We start from the raw sequence: 18,947 nt of genomic DNA on the forward strand, positions 1-18,947 counted from the left end.
AGACAGAGAGAAACAGAGACAGAGAGAGAGAGAGAAACAGAGACAGAGAGAAACAGAGAGACAGAGAAACAGAGAGACAGAGAAAGAGAGAGACAGAGAGAGAAACAGAGAGAGACAGAGACAGAGAGAAACAGAGAGAGAGAAACAGAGAGAAATAGAGAGAGAAACAGAGACAGAGAGAAACAGAGAGAGACAGATAGAGAAACAGAGAGAAAGAGAGAGACAGAGAGAAACAGAGACAGAGAGAAACAGAGAGAGACAGATAGAGAAACAGAGAGAAAGAGAGAGACAGAGAGAAACAGAGACAGAGAGAAACAGAGAGAGACAGAGAGAAACAGAGAGAGAGAGAAACAGAGAGAGAAACAGAGAAAGAGAGAGACAGAGAGAGAAACAGAAACAGAGAGAAACAGAGAGAGACATGGAGAGAAATAGAGAGAAACAGAGAAACAGAGAGAGAAACAGAGAGAGAAACAGAGAGAGACATGGAGAGAAATAGAGAGAAACAGAGAAACAGAGAGAGAAACAGAGAAAACAGAGAGAGACAGAGAGAGAAACAGAAACAGAGAGAAACAGAGAGAGACAGAGAGAGAAATAGAGAGAAACAGAGAAACAGAGAGAGAGAGAGAAACAGAGAGACAGAGAAACAGAGACAGAGAGAAACAGAGAGAGAGAGAGCGAGAGAGAAACAGAGAGACAGAGAGAGAAACAGAGAGAGAGAGAGCGAGAGAGAAACAGAGAGACAGAGAGAGAAACAGAGAAACAGAGAGAAACAGAGAGAAACAGAGAAACAGAGAAACAGAGAGAGACAGAGAGAAACAGAGAGAGACAGAGAGAGAAATAGAGAGAAACAGAGAAACAGAGAGACAGAGAGAGAGAGAAACAGAGAGAGACAGAAACAGAGAGAGACAGAGAGAGAGAGAGCGAGAGAGAAACAGAGAGAGACAGAGAGAGAGAGAAACAGAGAGAGACAGAGAAACAGAGAGAAACAGAGAGAGACAGAGAGACAGAGAAACAGAGAGAGACAGAGAGAAACAGAGACAGAGAGAGATAGAGAGACAGAGAGAGACGGAGAGACAGAGAGACAGAGAGAAACAGAGACAGAGAGAGACAGAGAAACAGAGAGAGACGGAGAGACAGAGAAACAGAGAGAGACAGAGAGAGAGAGAGAAACAGAGAGACAGAGAGAAACAGAGAGAGACAGAGAGAAACAGAGAGAGAGAAACAGAGAGAAAGAGACAGAGAAACAGAGAGAGAGAGAGAAACAGAGAGACAGAGAAACAGAGACAGAGAGAGAGAGAGAAACAGAGACAGAGAGACAGAGACAGAGAGAGAGAAACAGAGACAGAGAGAAACAGAGAGACAGAGAAAACAGAGACAGAGAGAGAAACAGAGACAGAGAGAAACAGAGAGACAGAGAAACAGAGACAGAGAGAGACAGAGAGAGAGAACAGAGAAATAGAGAAACAGAGACAGAGAGAGACAGATAGAGAAACAGAGACAGAGAGAGAAACAGAGAGACAGAGAGAGAAACAGAGAGACAGAGAGAGAGAGAAACAGAAACAGAGAGAAACAGAAACAGAGAGAAACAGAGAGAGACAGAGAGAGAAACAGAAACAGAGAGAAACAGAGAGAGACAGAGAGAGAAACAGAGAGAGACAGAGAAACAGAGAGAGACAGAGAGAGAAACAGAGACAGAGAGAGAAACACAGAGAGACAGAGAGAGAGAGAGAAACAGAGAGAGAAACAGAAACAGAGAGAAACAGAGAGAAAACAGAGAGAACAGAGAGAGAGAGAAACAGAGGGAGACAGAGAAACAGAGAGACAGAGAGAGAGAGAGACAGAGAGAGAAACAGAAACAGAGACAGAGAGAGACAGAGAGAGAGAGAAACAGAGAGAGAGAGAAACAGAGAGAGACAGAGAAACAGAGAGAGACAGAGACAGAGAGAGAAACAGAAACAGAGAAACAGAAACAGAGAGAAACAGAGAGAGAGAGAAGACAGAGAGAGAGAGAAACAGAGAGAGAGAGAAACAGAGAGAGACAGAGAAACAGAGAGAGACAGAGACAGAGAGAAAACAGAAACAGAAACAGAAACAGAGAGAAACAGAGAGAAACAGAGAGACAGAGAGAGAGAGAAACAGAGAGAGACAGAGAAACAGAGAGAGACAGAGACAGAGAGAGAAACAGAAACAGAGAAACAGAAACAGAGAGAGAACAGAGAGAGAGAGAGAGACAGAGACAGAACAGAGAGAAACAGAGAGAACAGAGAGAGACAGAGAGAGAGAGAAACAGAGAGAGACAGAGAGAGAGAGAAACAGAGAGAGACAGAGACAGAGAGAGAAACAGAAACAGAGAGAAACAGAGAGAGACATGGAGAGAAATAGAGAGAAACAGAGAAACAGAGAGAGAAACAGAAACAGAGAGAGACAGAGAGAGAAACAGAGAGAAACAGAGAGACAGAGAGAGAGAAACAGAGAAACAGAGAGACAGAGAGAGAAACAGAGAGAGACAGAGAGAGAGAGAAACAGAGAGAGAAACAGAGAGACAGAGAGAGAGAGAGCGAGAGAGAAAACAGAGAGACAGAGAAACAGAGAGACAGAGAAACAGAGACAGAGAGAAACAGAGACAGAGAGAAACAGAGAGACAGAGAGAGACGGAGAGACAGAGAAACAGAGAGAGACAGACAGAAACAGAGAAACAGAGAGAGCGAAATAGTGAAAAAAGTGTCTTCATACTCCTCTTTTCACATTTGTCAGTTGTTGACAGTGACATGACATATAACAGAAAACCATTTTGTAGCACAGCAGTGCTTTAAGTACCCCCCCCCCCCCCCCCCCCCCCCCCCCAGTTATGAAACAAACCGTTTCGATCAGACCACAAACCACGTCTGGAATTGATCACATGCTGCATCAACATTCACAATGATGTCACCTTTGTGTGCGTACGGAGTCTCGTACATGGCAGGTTGGACGGAGGCGGAGCTGAGCTGTTGCATGGCGACGTACTGAGCACCGTCCTCTTTTGTCATGTCCATGTAGCCACCATCAGTGTCACTGCAGGACGACGGACAACCGCACTGAGAAAAGCCCCAAATATTTGCTGTTCAACATTTCTCCATTTGTTCAGACCTTTTCTGCTGACAGTCCGACTGCTGGAAGGTGTGTTTGTTACACTGCAGGAAGCCTGCCAGGTTTCCATGGCAACAGAACTCGGTGATGAGGTAGATGGGACCTGCGCACACACACACACACACACACACACACACACACACACACAGGTATTCATGTGGCAGAACGTTTTTCCACCACCACGTGAAGGTGTTTAATGCTTCATTCACTAATGTCTCGAGCCAGTCGGAGTCTGCTGCACTTTAATATTTAATATTAAAATCATTGTATTAAACAGGCCTTATTCCAAATATATCTCACAGACAGGACAGGACAGTGATACGACTGAGAAAGGACCTGTTTGCTTGTGGTTTGAAGCGGGAAGAATGGAGTGTTTGCCACGCCCCCTAGAGCAAGATCTTCAGGACTGTGGAAACTCTAATGAACTGGCAAGGGATTGCTGAGGGAAGGCCACAGGTGGAGAGGTTTTGGATGAACTCAGAATAGACAAGGAGCTAGTGGAGAAAATCATCAGATGTGAGGAGCTCATGGAGGAAGTTACCAGACGTGAAGGCGCTAGTGGAGGAAGTCACCAGAGATAACGAGCTAGTGGAGGAAGTCACCAGAGATGGGGAGCTAGTGCAAGAAGACCCCAGAGATGACAAGCTAGTGGAGGAAGTCACCAGAGATAATGAGCTAGTGGAGGAAGTCACCAGAGAAAACAAGCTAGTGGAGGAAGAGCTAGTGGAGGAAGTCACCAGAGATGATGATTTAATGCAAGAAGTCACCAGAGATGGGGAGCTAGTGGAGGAAGCCACCAGAGATGCGGAGCTAGTGGAGGAAGTCACCAGAGAAAACAAACTAGTGGAGGAAGTCATCAGAGAAAACAAGCTAGTGGAGGAAGTCACCAAAGATGGGGAGCTAGTGGAGGAAGCCACCAGAGATGGGGAGCTAGTGGAGGAAGTCACCAGAGATGAGGAGCTAGTGGAGGAAGTCACCAGAGAAAACGAACTAGTGGAGGAAGTCATCAGAGAAAACAAGCTAGTGGTGGAAGTCACCAGAGATGGGGAGCTAGTGGAGGAAGTCACCAGAGATGGGGAGCTAGTGGAGGAAGTCACCAGAGAAAACGAGCTAGTGGAGGAAGTCACCAGAGATGGGGAGCTAATGGAGGAAGTCACCAGAGATGGGGAGCTAGTGGAGGAAGCCACCAGAGATAACAAACTAGTGGAGGAAGTCACCAGAGATGACGAGCAGATGATGAGCTAGCTGAGGCAATCACCAGAAATGAGGTACTAAGAAAGAGACCATCACCAAGGGAGGAGACTACAAATAGGTGAATCTGTGCAACATGAAGAAAGGATTTGTCTGTGTTGATGAGCAGTTCCCTTTGGTAAAAAAAAAAAAAAGCCCAACATGGGCTCTGTTGCAGTGCCTTTGAAAGCACCATGTCCAGAAGGTGCTCTGTGGTTGTCCATTCATGGGGTCACCCATCACTGATGTAGATCCATTTGGTATTTGCCCATCAGGCTGTGCAAAGTCAGCGACTGCAATGCTGCTGCAACAAGGAGATCTTGGGGCCTTTGCTCTGCAGCATGGTCATTCCACCTAATTCTGACTATTTGCTTCACGATGTGCAGGTGCAGGTCCCCTGTCCTGCAGGACAGTATTGAGGATGTAGGTCCAGCACACTGCAGTCTTCATGTGGAGTCCCAGCTTCCTGTTGTCCTGAACATCTCTGCTGTTCTTCTAAACTGACAGTTCCCTGCCACAGCAAAACCAGGGTTTGTGAACTAAACACACCCAGCTTGGAGCTGCTGAAGGCGATTTCTGGAGGACTCTGGATGTTACCCGGCAGGTGATAATTCAAAATATGGCTGATCCAATTTCAACAGGAATTCAGACATTTGATCATGTGATCCCAGTGCTGACTTCACCTCACTGGCTGCCTAAACTACTGACTGATCTATTTGTCAGTCATATGACATTTGACACACAGAGAAGATTTCACCAATCTAACACTCATAGGTGCCTATGCCTTGCTTTACATCCTGGTTTTATGCCCTGATGAAGGCCAGTATCATTAAAATATCATGATTATTATTATTATGGGCCTTCATGTTTGTATCACTGGAACTCTGGTTTGGTCTGCAAGTTTAAAACTTCCATTGGGTTACAAAAATGGCAGAGATGATCACTGGGTGCCCTCGACCCACACTGGGGCACCTTCATGGCTCTGACTGTGTCAGGAGAGCCAACACCATCGTAAAAGACTCGTCCCACCCTGGACACTCTCTGTTCACTTTACTCACCACAACTGACAGCTATTTGTTGCTGTCAGTTGTGGTGTTTCCTATCTGTGTTTGCTGTGTTCTGTTGTGTTGTTCTAATGTGTGTTCCATTATGTTGTTCTGGTGTAATGTCTTGTTCTGTTGTGTTGTTCTAATGTGTTGTTCTGTTGTGCTGTTCTAATGTGCTGTTCTGTTGTATTGTTCTAATGTGTGTTCTGTTGCATTGTTATAATGTGTTGTTCTGTTGTGCTGTTCTAATATGTTGCTCTAATATGTTGTTGTGCTGTTCTAATGTGTTGTTCTAATGTGTTGTTCTAATATGTGTTCCGTTATGTTGTTCTAATGTGTTGTTCTGTTGTTTTGTTCTGTTGCATTGTTCTGTTGTGTTGTTCTAATAGGTGTTCCGTTATGTTGTTCTAATGTGTTGTTCTGTTCTGTTGTTCTGTTGCGTTGTTCTGTTGTGTTGTTCTAATATGTGTTCCGTTATGTTGTTCTATTGTGTTGTTCTAATGTGTTGTTCTGTTGTGTTGTTCTGTTGCGTTGTTGTAATATGTGTTCCATTATGTTGCTCTGTTGTGTTGTTCTAATATGTGTTCCGTTATGTTGTTCTGTTGTGTTGTTCTAATATGAGCTCCATTAAGTTGTTCTGTTGTGTTGTTCTAATGTGTTGTTCTGTTGTGTTGTTCTAATATGTGTTCCGTTATGTTGTTCTGTGGTGCTGTTCTGTTGTGGTGTTCTAATATGTGTTCAGTTATGTTGTTCTGTTGTGTTGTTCTATGTGTTGTTCTAATATTAGCTCCATTAAGTTGTTCTGTTGTGTTGTTCTAATGTGGTGTTCTGTTGTTCTAATATGTGTTCCGTTATGTTGTTCTGTGGTGTTGTTCTGTTATGGTGTTCTAATATGTGTTCTGTTGTGTTGTTCTATGTGTTGTTCTGTTATGTTCTAATATTAGCTCCATTAAGTTGTTCTGTTGTGTTGTTCTAATGTGTTGTTCTGTTGTGATGTTCTAATATGTGTTCTGTTATGTTGTTCTGTTGTGGTGTTCTAATATGTGTTCCGTTATGTTGTTGTGTGGTGTTGTTTAATGTGTTGTTTTGTTGTGTTGTTCTAATATGTGTTCCGTTATGTTGTTCTGTTGTGTTGTTCTAATATGTGTTCTGTTATGTTGTCCTGTGGTGTTGTTCTAATGTGTTGTTCTGTTGTGTTGTTCTAATATGTGTTCCATTCTGTTGTTCTGTTGTGTTGTTCTAATATGTGTTCCGTTCTGTTGTTCTGTTGTGTTGTTCTAATATGTGTTCTGTTATGTTGTTCTGTGGTGTTGTTCTGTGTTCTGTTATGTTGTTCTGTGTGTTGTTCTAATGTGTTGTTCTAATGTGTTCCGTTATGTTGTTCTGTTGTGTTGTTCTAATATGTGTTCTGTTATGTTGTTCTGTGGTGTTGTTCTAATGTGTTGTTCTGTTGTGTTGTTCTAATATGTGTTCCATTCTGTTGTTCTGTTGTGTTGTTCTAATATGTGTTCCGTTCTGTTGTTCTGTTGTGTTGTTCTAATATGTGTTCTGTTATGTTGTTCTGTGGTGTTGTTCTGTGTTCCGTTATGTTGTTCTGTGTGTTGTTCTAATGTGTTGTTCTGTTGTGTTGTTCTAATGTGTTCCGTTATGTTGTTCTATGGTGTTGTTCTGTTGTGTTGTTCTAATATGTGTTCCGTTCTGTTGTTCTGTTGTGTTGTTCTAATGTGTGTTCTGTTATGTTGTTCTGACGTGCTGTTCTGCACAGTTCTGTGCATGTACCGTTTCGCGTGCATGCTCCCAGCAGGTTGACCACGTTCATATGTGGACCAATATGGATGAGAACCTTCAACTCTGACATCAGAGACTGAGCTGCACCACTGCTGGCTGAAGAAAGGCATCAACAATGAAGAAGAAACCAACAACAAATAAACAAACACCAGTAAATCAACAACAAATCAACAACAAAAAACAAATAAATATCAGTAAATGAACACAAATCAACAAACATTAGTAGATGAACACAATTCACCAACAAATAAACAAACATCAGCAAATGAACAAATCAGCAATAAATAAACAACAAACATTAATAAATGAACAAATCAACAATAAATAAGCATTAGTAAATTAACAAATTAACAATAAATCACCAACAATAAATAACCACAAATCACCAATAATAAATAAACAAAGAAATTAGTAAATAAACAAATGAACATCAACAATATATCAACTATGAAGAAACAAACATTAGTAGATGAACAGAATTCACCAACATATAAACATCAGTAAATTAACAAATCAGCAATAAATAAACAACAAACAAACAAACATTAATAAATGAACAAATGAACAATAAAGAAACATTCGTAAATGAACAAATCATCAATAAATCACCAACCATAAATAAACAAACATTAAAAATGAACAAATGAACAACAAATCACCAACAATAAATAAACACAAATCACCAATAATAAATAAACAAAGAAATATTAGTAAATGAACAAATCAACACATCACCTAACAATACATAATCAAATATCAGTAAATGAACAAATCATCAATAAATCACCAACAATAAATAAACATTAGAAAATCAACAAATCAACAACAAACCACCAAAAATAAACACAAATCACCAATAATAAATAAACAAAGCAATATTAGTAAATGAACACATCAACACATCCCCTAACAATACATAAGCAAATATCAGTAAATGAACAAATCATCAATAAATCACCAACAATAAATAAACATTAGAAAATCAACAAATCAACAACAAACCACCAAAAATAAACACAAATCACCAATAATAAATAAACAAAGCAATATTAGTAAATGAACACATCAACACATCCCCTAACAATACATAAGCAAATATCAGTAAATGAACAAATAATCAATAAAACACCAACAATAAATAAACAAACATTAGAAAATGAACAAATCAATAGCAATAAATAAACACAATCACCAATAATAAATAAAGAAATATTAGTAAATAAACAAATCAACAATATATCATCAACAATAAAGAAACAAATATTAGAAAATGAACAAATCAACAATACATCACCAATAATGAATAAACAAATATTAGTAAATGAATAAATCAAAATAATTCACCAACAGTAAATAAATATTACTAAATGAACAATAAACAAACATCATAAAATCAACAAATATCAGTAAATTAAAAATTCTAAGCTAAATAAACAATAAATCAAATAAATCACCAACAACAAACAGGCACTAGTTGAACAAATCAACAACAAATCAACAGTCAGTCAATCAACAACAAACAAACAAACAAACATTAATAAATGAACAAATCAACAATAAATAAGGATTAGTAAATCAACAAATTAACAATAAATCACCAACAATAAATAACCACAAATCACCAATAATAAATAAACAAAGAAATTAGTAAATGAACAAATGAACAACATATCAACAATATATCAACAATGAAGAAACAAACATTAGTAGATGAACAGAAATCACCAACAAATAAATAAACAAACATCAGTAAATGAACAAATCAGCAATAAATAAACAACAAACAAACATTAATAAATGAACAAATCAACAATAAATAAACATTAGTAAATGAACAAGTCAACAACTATAAATAAACAAACATTATAAAATGAACAAATCAACAAGTCACCAACACTAAATAAACACAAATCACCAATAATAAATAAACAGAAATATTAGTAAATGAACAAATCAACACATCCCCTAACAATACATAAGCAAATATCAGTAAATGAACAAATCATCAATAAGTCACCAACAATAAATAAACAAACATTAAAAATGAACAAATCAACAACAAATCACCAACAATAAATAAACACAAATCACCAATAATAAATAAACCAAGAAATATTAGTAAATGAACAAAATCAACATATCCCCTAACAATACATAAGCAAACATTAGAAAATGAACAAATCAACAACAAATCACCAACAATAAATAAACACAAATCACCAGTAATAAATAAATAAAGCAATATTAGTAAATGAACAAATCAACACATCCCCTCCAATACATAAACAAATATCAGTAAATGAACAAATCATCAATAAATCACCATCAATGAATAAACAAATATTAGTAAATGAATAAATCAAAATAATTCACCAACCCTAAATACATATTACTAAATGAACAATAAACAAACATCAGAAAATAATCAAATATCAGTAAATTAAAATTTCTAAACTAAATCAACAATAAATCAAATAAATCACCAACAATAAAGAAGCATGGACTAGTTGAACAAATCAACAATCAGTCAATCAACAACAATAAACAAACATTAGTAAATAAATAAAAGCAACAACAATAAACAAACATCCATCCATCCATTTTCTTCCGCTTTATCCGGAGTCGGGTCACGGGGGCAGCAGCTCAAGCAAAGCCGCCCAGACCTCCCGATCCACACACACCTCCCCCAGCTCCTCTGGGGGAACCCCACGGCGTTCCCAAGCCAGTCGAGAGACGCAGTCCCTCCAGCGTGTCCTGGGTCTTCCCTGGGGCCTCCTCCCAATGCGACGTGCCCGGAACACCTCTTCAGCGAGGCGTCCAGGGGGCATCCGGAAAAGATGTCCGAGCCACCTCAACTGGCTTCGTGGAGGAGCAGCGGCTCGACTCCGAGCTCCTCCCGAGTGACCGAGCTCCTCACCCTATCTCTAAGGGAGCACCCACCCACCCTGCGGAGGAAACTCTTCTCGGCCGCTTGTACTCGCAATCTCGTTATTTCGGTCATGAGCCAGATATCATGACCACAGGTGAGGATCAGAACATAGGTCGATCGGTAAATCGAGAGCTTTGCCCCCCTACTCAGCTCTCTCTTCACCACAACGTCCGATACAGCGACCGCATCACTGCAGATGCTGCACCGATCCGTCTATCGATCTCACGCTCCATCCGTCCCTCACTCATGAACAAGACCCCGAGATACTTAAACTCCACATGAGGCAAGGACACTCCACCGACCTGAAGAGGGCAAACCACCTTTTTCCAGTCAAGAACCATGGCCTCGGATTTGGAGGTGCTGATTTTCATCCCGAACGCTTCACAGAACCACATCGTCCACAAAGAGCAGGGACGAGATTCTGTGGTTCCCAAACCAGACCCCCTCCACACCCTGGCTGCACCTAGAAATTCTGTCCATAAAGATAATGAACAGAACCAGTGACAAGGGGCAGCCCTGGCGGAGGCCAACGTGCACTGTAAACAGGTTTGACTTACTACCGGCAATGCAAACCAAGCTCCTGCTGCGGTCATACAGGGACCGGATAGCCCTTAGCAAAGGACCCCGGACCTCGTACTCCCGGAGCACCCCCCACAGGGTGCCCCAAGGGACACGGTCGAACACCTTCTCCAGATCCACAAAGCACATGTGGACTGGTTGGGCGAACTCCCATGAACCCTCGAGCACCCGATGGAGCATGTAGAGTTGGTCGAGTGTGCTGCGATCAGGACGAAAACCACACTGCTCCTCCTGAATCCGAGGTTTGACTATCAGTCGAATTTTCCTCTCCAGTACTCTGGAATAGACCTTACTGGGGAGGCTGAGGAGTGTGATCCCCCTGTAGTTGGAACACACTCTCCGGTCCCCCTTCTTAAACAGAGGGACCACCACCCCGGTCTGCCAATCCATAGGCACTGTCCCTGACCGCCACGCGATGTTGCAGAGGCGTGTCAGCCAAGACAGTCCCACAGCATCCAGAGACTTAAGGTACTCAGGACGGATTTCATCCACACCAGGAGCCTTGCCACCAAGGAGCTTTCTAACGACCTCGGTGATGTCAATAAACAAACAAATATTAGTAAATGACCAAATCAACAACAAAGGAACAAACAAATATGAGAAATTGAACAAATCAACAATACGTCACCAACAATGAATAAACAAATATTAGCAAATGAATGAATCAACAATAATTCACCAACAGTAAATAAATATTACTAAATAAACAAATGAACAATAAACAATCAGAAAATAAACAAATATTAGTACATGAACAAATCAACAATAAATCAACAATAAATCACCCAGCACTTAACAAATATTAATAAATTAACAATTCAAAAATAAATCAACAATAAATCACCAACAATAAAGAAACATGCACCAGTTGAACAAATCAACAACAAAAAACAAACATTAGTAAGTCAACAGTCAATCAACAACAATCAACAAACATTAGTAAATGAACAAATCAACAACAAATCACCAACAATCAACAAACAAACATTAGTAAATCAACAACTCATTAACCAAAAATGACCAACAATAAATACACAAACATCAGCAAATGAACAAATCAACAACTAATCACCAAACATTAGTAAATAAACAAGTCAATAATAAATCAACAATAAAACGCAATCATCATGTGCACTAGACATGAACACTGCACAATCACGCTGAATACACAGTGTGTCACAGTGACTCAGCGTATCTCCGTGATGCGCTGATGCACACTGCAGCCGTGTGGGCAGGGTCTAACGGCCATGATAAGATGATAATACAGGTACATCCTCTGACACATGAGGTGGACTGACAATGGATCAGTGATTACATGCACATTATGGCCGTAAGTGCCGCACCACGCAAAGCCTTTGAGTTGCCGTGGGGCAGGGCACCACGCAGCTGTATGTGATGTGATAGCTATGATGCTGATCATAATCCACTTGACCATGTATCTGTAACAGCCCAGTCAGGTGAGCTGCACAGTGAGTCAGTGCGTCTGAGAGCCGGCTGACCGGGCTGTCACTGTGACACTGAGCATCACGTGCCATGTTTGACTGTGATATAAAACATGTTTAAAATCAAAAAATAAAAGATGACAGGTTGAATCTGCACCCCCACTGAGGAAGAGGAAGACTGTGAAGGGTGAAAAGGGGACCATCTGCGGATCACGGATCACCTCCTGCTGGAGACAAGTGCACGATCGGTGTTAAAACACACTTAAGGGGAAAACCTCAGTACCGACTACAACCCCAATTCCAATGAAGTTGGGACGTTGTGTAAAATGTAAATAAAAACAGAATACAATGATTTGCAAATCCTCTTCAACCTATATTCAATTGAATACACCACAAAGACAAGATATTTAATGTTCAAACTGATAAACTTTATTGTTTTTGTGCAAATATTTGCTCATTTTGAAATGGATGCCTGCAACACATTTCAAAAAGTATAAAGGAGCATCCCAAAAGGCTCAGCCGTTCACAAGCAAAGATGGGGTGAGAATCACCGCTTCATGAACAACTGCATGAATAAATAGTCCAACAGTTTAAGAACAATGTTTCTCAACATTCAATTGCAAGGAATTTAGGGGTTCCATCATCTACAGTCCATTATATAATCAGAAGATTCAGGGAATCTGGAGAATTTTCTACACGTAAGCAGCAAGGCCGAAAACCAACACTGAATGCCCGTGACCTTCGATCCCTCAGGCAGCACTGCATTAAAAACCGACATCATTGTGTAAAAGATCTTACCGCGTGGGCTCAGGAACACTTCAGAAATCCATTGTCAGTTAACACAGTTCGTCACTACATCTACAAATACAAGTTAAAACTCTACCATGCAAAGCAAAAGCCATACATCAACAACATCCAGAAACACAGCCGCCTTCTCCACCACCCGAGCTCATTTGAAATGGACAGACACAAAGTGGAAAAGTGTGCTGTGGTCCAATGAGTCCATATTTCAAATTGTTTTTGGAAATCATGGGTGTCATGTCCTCTGGACAAAAGAGGAAAAAGACCATCCAGATTGTTACCAGCACAAAGTTCAAAAGCCAGCATCTGTGATGGTATGGGGGTGTGTTAGTGCCCATGGCATGGGCAACTTACACATCTGTGATGGCACCATCAATGCTGAAAGGTACATCCAGGGTTTGGAACAACACCAATCCATCCAAGCAACGTCTTTTTCAGGGACGTCCCTGTCTATTTCAGCAAGATAATGCCAAGCCACATTCTGCATATGTTACAATAGCGTGGCTTCGTAGTAAAAGAGTGCGGGTACTAGACTGGCCTGCCTGCAGTCCAGACCTGTCCCCCATTGAAAATGTGTGGCGCATTAATGAAGTGCAAAATATGACAACGGAGACCCCGGACTGAACAACTGAAGTCATACATCAAGCAAGAATGGGAAAGAAATCCACCTACAAAGCTTCAACAATTAGTGTCCTCAGTTCCCAAATGCTTATGTTGTTAGAAGGAAAGGTGATGTAACACAGTGGTAAACATACTACTGTCCCAGCTTTTTTGAAACGTGTTGCAGGCATCCATTTCAAAATGAGCAAATATCTGCACAAAAACAATAAAGTTTATCAGTTTGAACATTAAATATCTTGTCTTTGTGGTGTATTCAATTGAATATAGGTTGAAGAGGATTTTCAAATCATTGTATTCTGTTTTTATTTACATTTTACACTATGTCCCAACTTTATTGGAACTGGGGTTGTAAACTGGCCAGTGTGGCTGTTTTTTTTTTTGCAGAGAAGCACTGCATAAAAGCGGTGCCATGTTTTGGATTCAAGAGCCCAAAGAGCGCTGCGTTTGGTTGCTTTGCAGTGGTTGGTGGTGGTGATGCTTGCATTGTTGTTGTTATTTTTATAACTTTTCCTTAAATTTGGTACAACTGTGTAGCTATAAATGACTGTCTGTTTGACAAGAGCCTGGCTGTTGTGTTTAACAGAAACGTGTGTGTGCGTCTTCCAGGAAAAAGAACGGCAACTTTATTTACAGCTATTTCCTTCCACCTGTTGCTCACTCATCCTGTCACCAACACTAACTGCTCTGCCAGAGGCACATCCAGCCTTTTATAGGGGCTGGGGCCCCCTCCTGGTTTATGCAGACACCACACTGTCTTTCTTTTTGTGTTGCTGTTTCACTCTCCACTTGTTTTGGATTTTACTTTTACTCAATACTTTTACTTAAAGTACATTTTATGTGAGAAATTTACTTTTGATACTTAAGAACAGTAAATCTCAGATACTTTTACTCAAGTAATATTTTTAAACGAGCCTAACATAAAGTAATTTTATGGTAAGATACTTGCACTTTCACTTAAGTTTCACTTTGAGGGTCAGGTCATGACTGAAAGAAGTAGATTGCGAGTACAAGTGGCTGAAATACGAGGTCTGTCCATAATGTATCGTACCTTTTTATTTTTTTTACTTTATGGACAGACCTCGTATGTTTCCTCGGAGGGGGGGGTGGCTGGTGTCTCCCTGAAGGGCCTTTCAGACAAGAAGCATCAGACGCAGCAGTTAATGCCCCTCAATGAATAAGTGATGTCAGATGCGTCACATTGGAAGCAGCAAGGAGGGCAGAAATTGCTATGTCACACTCTGGCTGTTTCCACAACTCGAAAAAGCTGAGCGATCACCATCTTGGATTTGTGTCTGTAGAACCACAAAAAAGCTTAAAAAAACAGCAGTCGAACAAGTCTCCCATCATCCTGCTGGGAGAAATGTTTTTTCCAGCTACTTTTCAGAGTGACACTGAGCCGAGGGATGACTGATGACTTGGTGAGGCATTGATCGAACCATGACAGCATGCAGAGCCGCATGGAGGAGCCGGAGTACAGGCATCATTCTGGGGCAGAGGAAGACACAGAGCCATGGTGATGGAGCAGACCGACTAAATCAGAAATTCCTCACTTTTGGATATATACAAACACCCAGTTGGACCAACAGAGCTTAGTTCTGCAGCTTTCTCGAGGTGAGATTAATTTAAAAATAAAATGTGATGTTGACTGCACTGCTGAAGGTTTAATGCTCGGCAAACGTAAGTTTAGATTTTTAGCACAGTCGAGCTGAGTGAAACACACTGTCGTTCCTCACAAGTGATGTTAATTCATCAATTTTGTTCGCTAGCAATCTTACATTCCCCATCACAATGGAAGGAAGATAGGGCCGCAGTTCTTCAGAGATATCAGGTCTTTCCCCATTTGGGCTGCTGACTTGGAGCTCCATCAGCTGCTCCCTGGTGTAAACAAAGGAGCGCTGGCGCTGCTCCACCATGGCTGGGACCCCACACAGAACAAATACTCCAAACACCAGGGAAGCGATAAATAAGGAGTGAAGCAGCATGTGGTCACTGGCCAGTAAATTATTAAAAACTATTAACTAAAGGAAAGCAGTAGTAGAAAAATAAATAAATACTAAAAAGTAGTTAAAAGACACAATGACGAGGAGAAACTGTGGCAGACAGCCGTCTGTAACAGTGTCATATTGTAACATAAATAAATTAACACTGAATTTGTTTGTTTTTTTAAATTCACCATATATTAACAAACATCTGAAAATTCACAGGTTCCCCAGTCAGTGGCTGGACATCATAACCACAAAACACACAGACACTCGGACTGCTGCGTGGACTCTCTGACCGATGCATTCTGGCTCCTACGCTGTTCAGTGCTTCCATGGACTTTGTGTTTGCCTGGTGTAGAGTCAGGTTGTGGAAACCAGTAACTTAGTTGGTTTTATTAGCCAGGAAATGTTGACTGACATTTTTTTTCAGTGTGTCTGGATTTGAGATGGATCTGGATCCAGAATAAGATCTAGATTTTCAGTGACTTCCTAGATTTGTCCATCAGAAATGTCTCTGTTTGTGGTGAAAGTGTTGAACATGTGGAGATGTTCACTGACCTCAGCAGTGACCTTCATGTCTCTGGATCCTCACCCTTTGAGATCCAGAGACACTTAGGAAGATCTTATGAAGGTTTGAGGTCAAAGGTCAGAGGTGTTTGGTGATGCTGATATCTTTGCAGCAGAATTAAATGAAGGTCCAAGTCTTTAGAGTCCTGGTGTTTCCTATCTGACCATCTGGTTGTCAGACTTGGACTCTAACCAGTGTCCTAAGGTGTGGACTGGATGTCTTCGGTCCCAGGTCTCTGTGGAGGATCTTTGGGTCTTGCTGGAATGACTTTGTGTCCAATGAACGGTTACTTAGTGAGACTCGGATGAGGAGGATCACTGACATTGTGAGGGAACATCAGATACCACACATTTACTCCATGTGGAGAGTTTCTCTGGACATGACCCAGTACACAGGTGTCTCAGTGTGGAGGACCCTGGAGACTGGAAAAGGACAAGGACATGTCCAGGTTTCAGCTGTCGATGGAAATGCCTACATTTTGCCTGACTACAGCACATATTTGGTTATTTTGCAGAAGTGGGGAAGGACCAGTTGTGTGCTTGGGTGGTTGCCATCTAGGACCCAAGGCAATGTTCTGGGTTGGATGCAGTGACATGCAGAAACAACACATGATCCCAGACCAGACCCTGTTTGGAAAGTAAAGGACTATCATCTAGATTGTAAAAATTACAGGGGCTTTACACCACGCTCTGTCCAAGGTGTCTGAGCAAGACTGACTCTCACATGATCCAGCAGTGCCAGCCGCTTGATCCTCCATAGACCCAGGACGACAACAGACAAGCAGTGTGACAGAAATACAAGAAAAACATTGTAAAATGATAAAGAAGATAAGCATCTGCAGATAAAGAACAAAGAGTGGCCTGCGCCTGGAGAAGAAGGTTCACAGTCAGAGAGATGCAGCCGGAGCAGTAAGGTTGATCTTCATCAAAGAGAAAACCAGTCTGTAAAATCAAAATGAATCAGCACCAACAAACATCTGAACTAGTTTTATGTTGGTGGTGTTTTCAGTTTCTGCATTTTTTTGTTTCTGTGTTTCTTAAATTACTGTAAATCACTTTGTGAGTTTATCCTGAAAGGTGATGTACAAATAAACTTTACATACTTACTTAATGAAAATTGTCATTTTAAACTGAAACTGGCAACACAAACTCACACTTAATAGGATACGTACGTTTAAGCATCTTTACTGCCGCCTTGGTTACAGAGTGAGCGTGAAACAGACCCGAGACCGAAGCCTGGACCACTCGACCAAAGGCCCCCGAACCCAGCACCGGGCCTGAGAGTGAGACAGGTAGACAGACAGACAGACAGGCAGACAGAAACAGACAAACAGAAACAGAGAGGCAGACAGACAGATACACAGACAGACAGACAGACAGGAAAAGAGAGACAGACAGACAGAAACAGACGCAGACACACAGAGACAGAAACAGGCAGACAGACAGAAATAATGGGCTGGAGTTTATTGATAATTTATACATTTATTTTACAATTTATGTAATTTGTGGCTGCATTAGGATTTCGGCAATGCATTCAGGACTCGACGCACATTAGAGGAAATACCCTGGATCTGGTTCTTGCATGTGGTATTGCTGTCACGAATATTGACATCATGCCTCTTCCATCAGTGGTCTCTGATCACTAAGTTTACAGTTTCGCTGCTGTGTTTAGTGGAACAACAACCTTATTTATCACTGCAGCAATGCATCAACTCGATTTATTCAATTTATTTTCATTTATTTCATACCATATCACAACAAAGTTGCTTCAAGGTACTTCACACAAGTAAAATCTAACATTACCAACCCCCAGAGCAAGAACACAGGTGACAGTAGTAAGAAACCTCAAGCAGACCAGACTCAAAGGGGGGACCCTCTGCTTGGGCCATGATACAGACACAATTGACAATACAGAAAATTATACAGGAAATTTTGGGAGTCCATGCTGGAGCACAAGACAACTCCTCAGCTACGACTGAACTTGAAGCTAGACTGCCTGATGTCTTAGCTTCACGTTTGGAAAATGCCCAATCAGTAGACAGACTTGTGGATAGTTTAAACTCAGTGCTCAAAACAACACTTGACATGATTGCACCAACGGTGTTAAAACCGCACTCCCCAAAACACAGACACCTTGGTTCAGTGATTACCTGCGTGACCTCAAACATAAGACCAGAGGTCTAGAACTGAAATGGCGTAGTTCAAAATTAGAAGTCTTCCACCTTGCGTGGCATGATGCTATCTTAGACTATAAGCATGCACTACTGGCTACAAAGTGGACCTATTACTCTGATTTGATCAACAAAAATCAGCATAATTCAAAGTTGCTGTTCAACACGGTGGCAACACTTATTCATGGACAACTACCTGTAGTTCACTCTCCTTTTACAGCACAAGATTTCCTGGATCACTTTGAGAAGAAAATAGAAGACATTAGGTTAAACATATCCCAGCATGCCTTAACCCAGCCACTTTGTTTTGTTCGTTTTTGTAAATTGTTCTGTAATTTATGTCTGTATCATGGCCTAAGCAGAGGGTCACCCCTTTGAGTCTAGTATGCTTGAGTTTTTCTTACCACTGTTGCTCTGGGGGTTAGTAAGGTTAGACCTTACTGTGTGAAGCACCTTGAGGCAACTCTGTTGTGATTTGGTGCTGTATGAACTGAAAAATAAAATGAAAAATGGATCAAATACTTATTTACATCACTGTGTGGCAAGAACTCAGACTGGGAAATGACCTCAAATTGATGGCTGCTCCCGTGCCCTCGCACACGCACAGCCCTGAGACCACGCCCTTTAATGCTAAACAGATTAACATTGTACACATGCTGATGGAA

General features: G+C 41.1%; 1 protein-coding gene across 1 annotated transcript in view; it reads right to left on the reverse strand.

The window, feature by feature from the left end:
* Positions 1 to 2,867: 2,867 nt before the first annotated feature.
* The window catches only part of LOC117517273 (platelet-derived growth factor receptor beta-like), a 153,734-nt gene continuing 137,654 nt past the window's right edge, over positions 2,868 to 18,947 (reverse strand). Inside the window, exons 16-19 of the mRNA XM_034178225.1 lie at positions 17,284 to 17,388; positions 7,182 to 7,286; positions 3,127 to 3,229; positions 2,868 to 3,051 (exon numbers count right to left, since the gene is read on the reverse strand). Coding sequence (XP_034034116.1) covers positions 2,868 to 3,051; positions 3,127 to 3,229; positions 7,182 to 7,286; positions 17,284 to 17,388 — 497 coding nt within the window. The remainder of the gene's footprint in view (positions 3,052 to 3,126; positions 3,230 to 7,181; positions 7,287 to 17,283; positions 17,389 to 18,947) is intronic.

This window comes from Thalassophryne amazonica, chromosome 9 (assembly GCF_902500255.1).
Source record: "Thalassophryne amazonica chromosome 9, fThaAma1.1, whole genome shotgun sequence".
Taxonomy (NCBI): Eukaryota; Metazoa; Chordata; class Actinopteri; order Batrachoidiformes; family Batrachoididae; genus Thalassophryne; species Thalassophryne amazonica.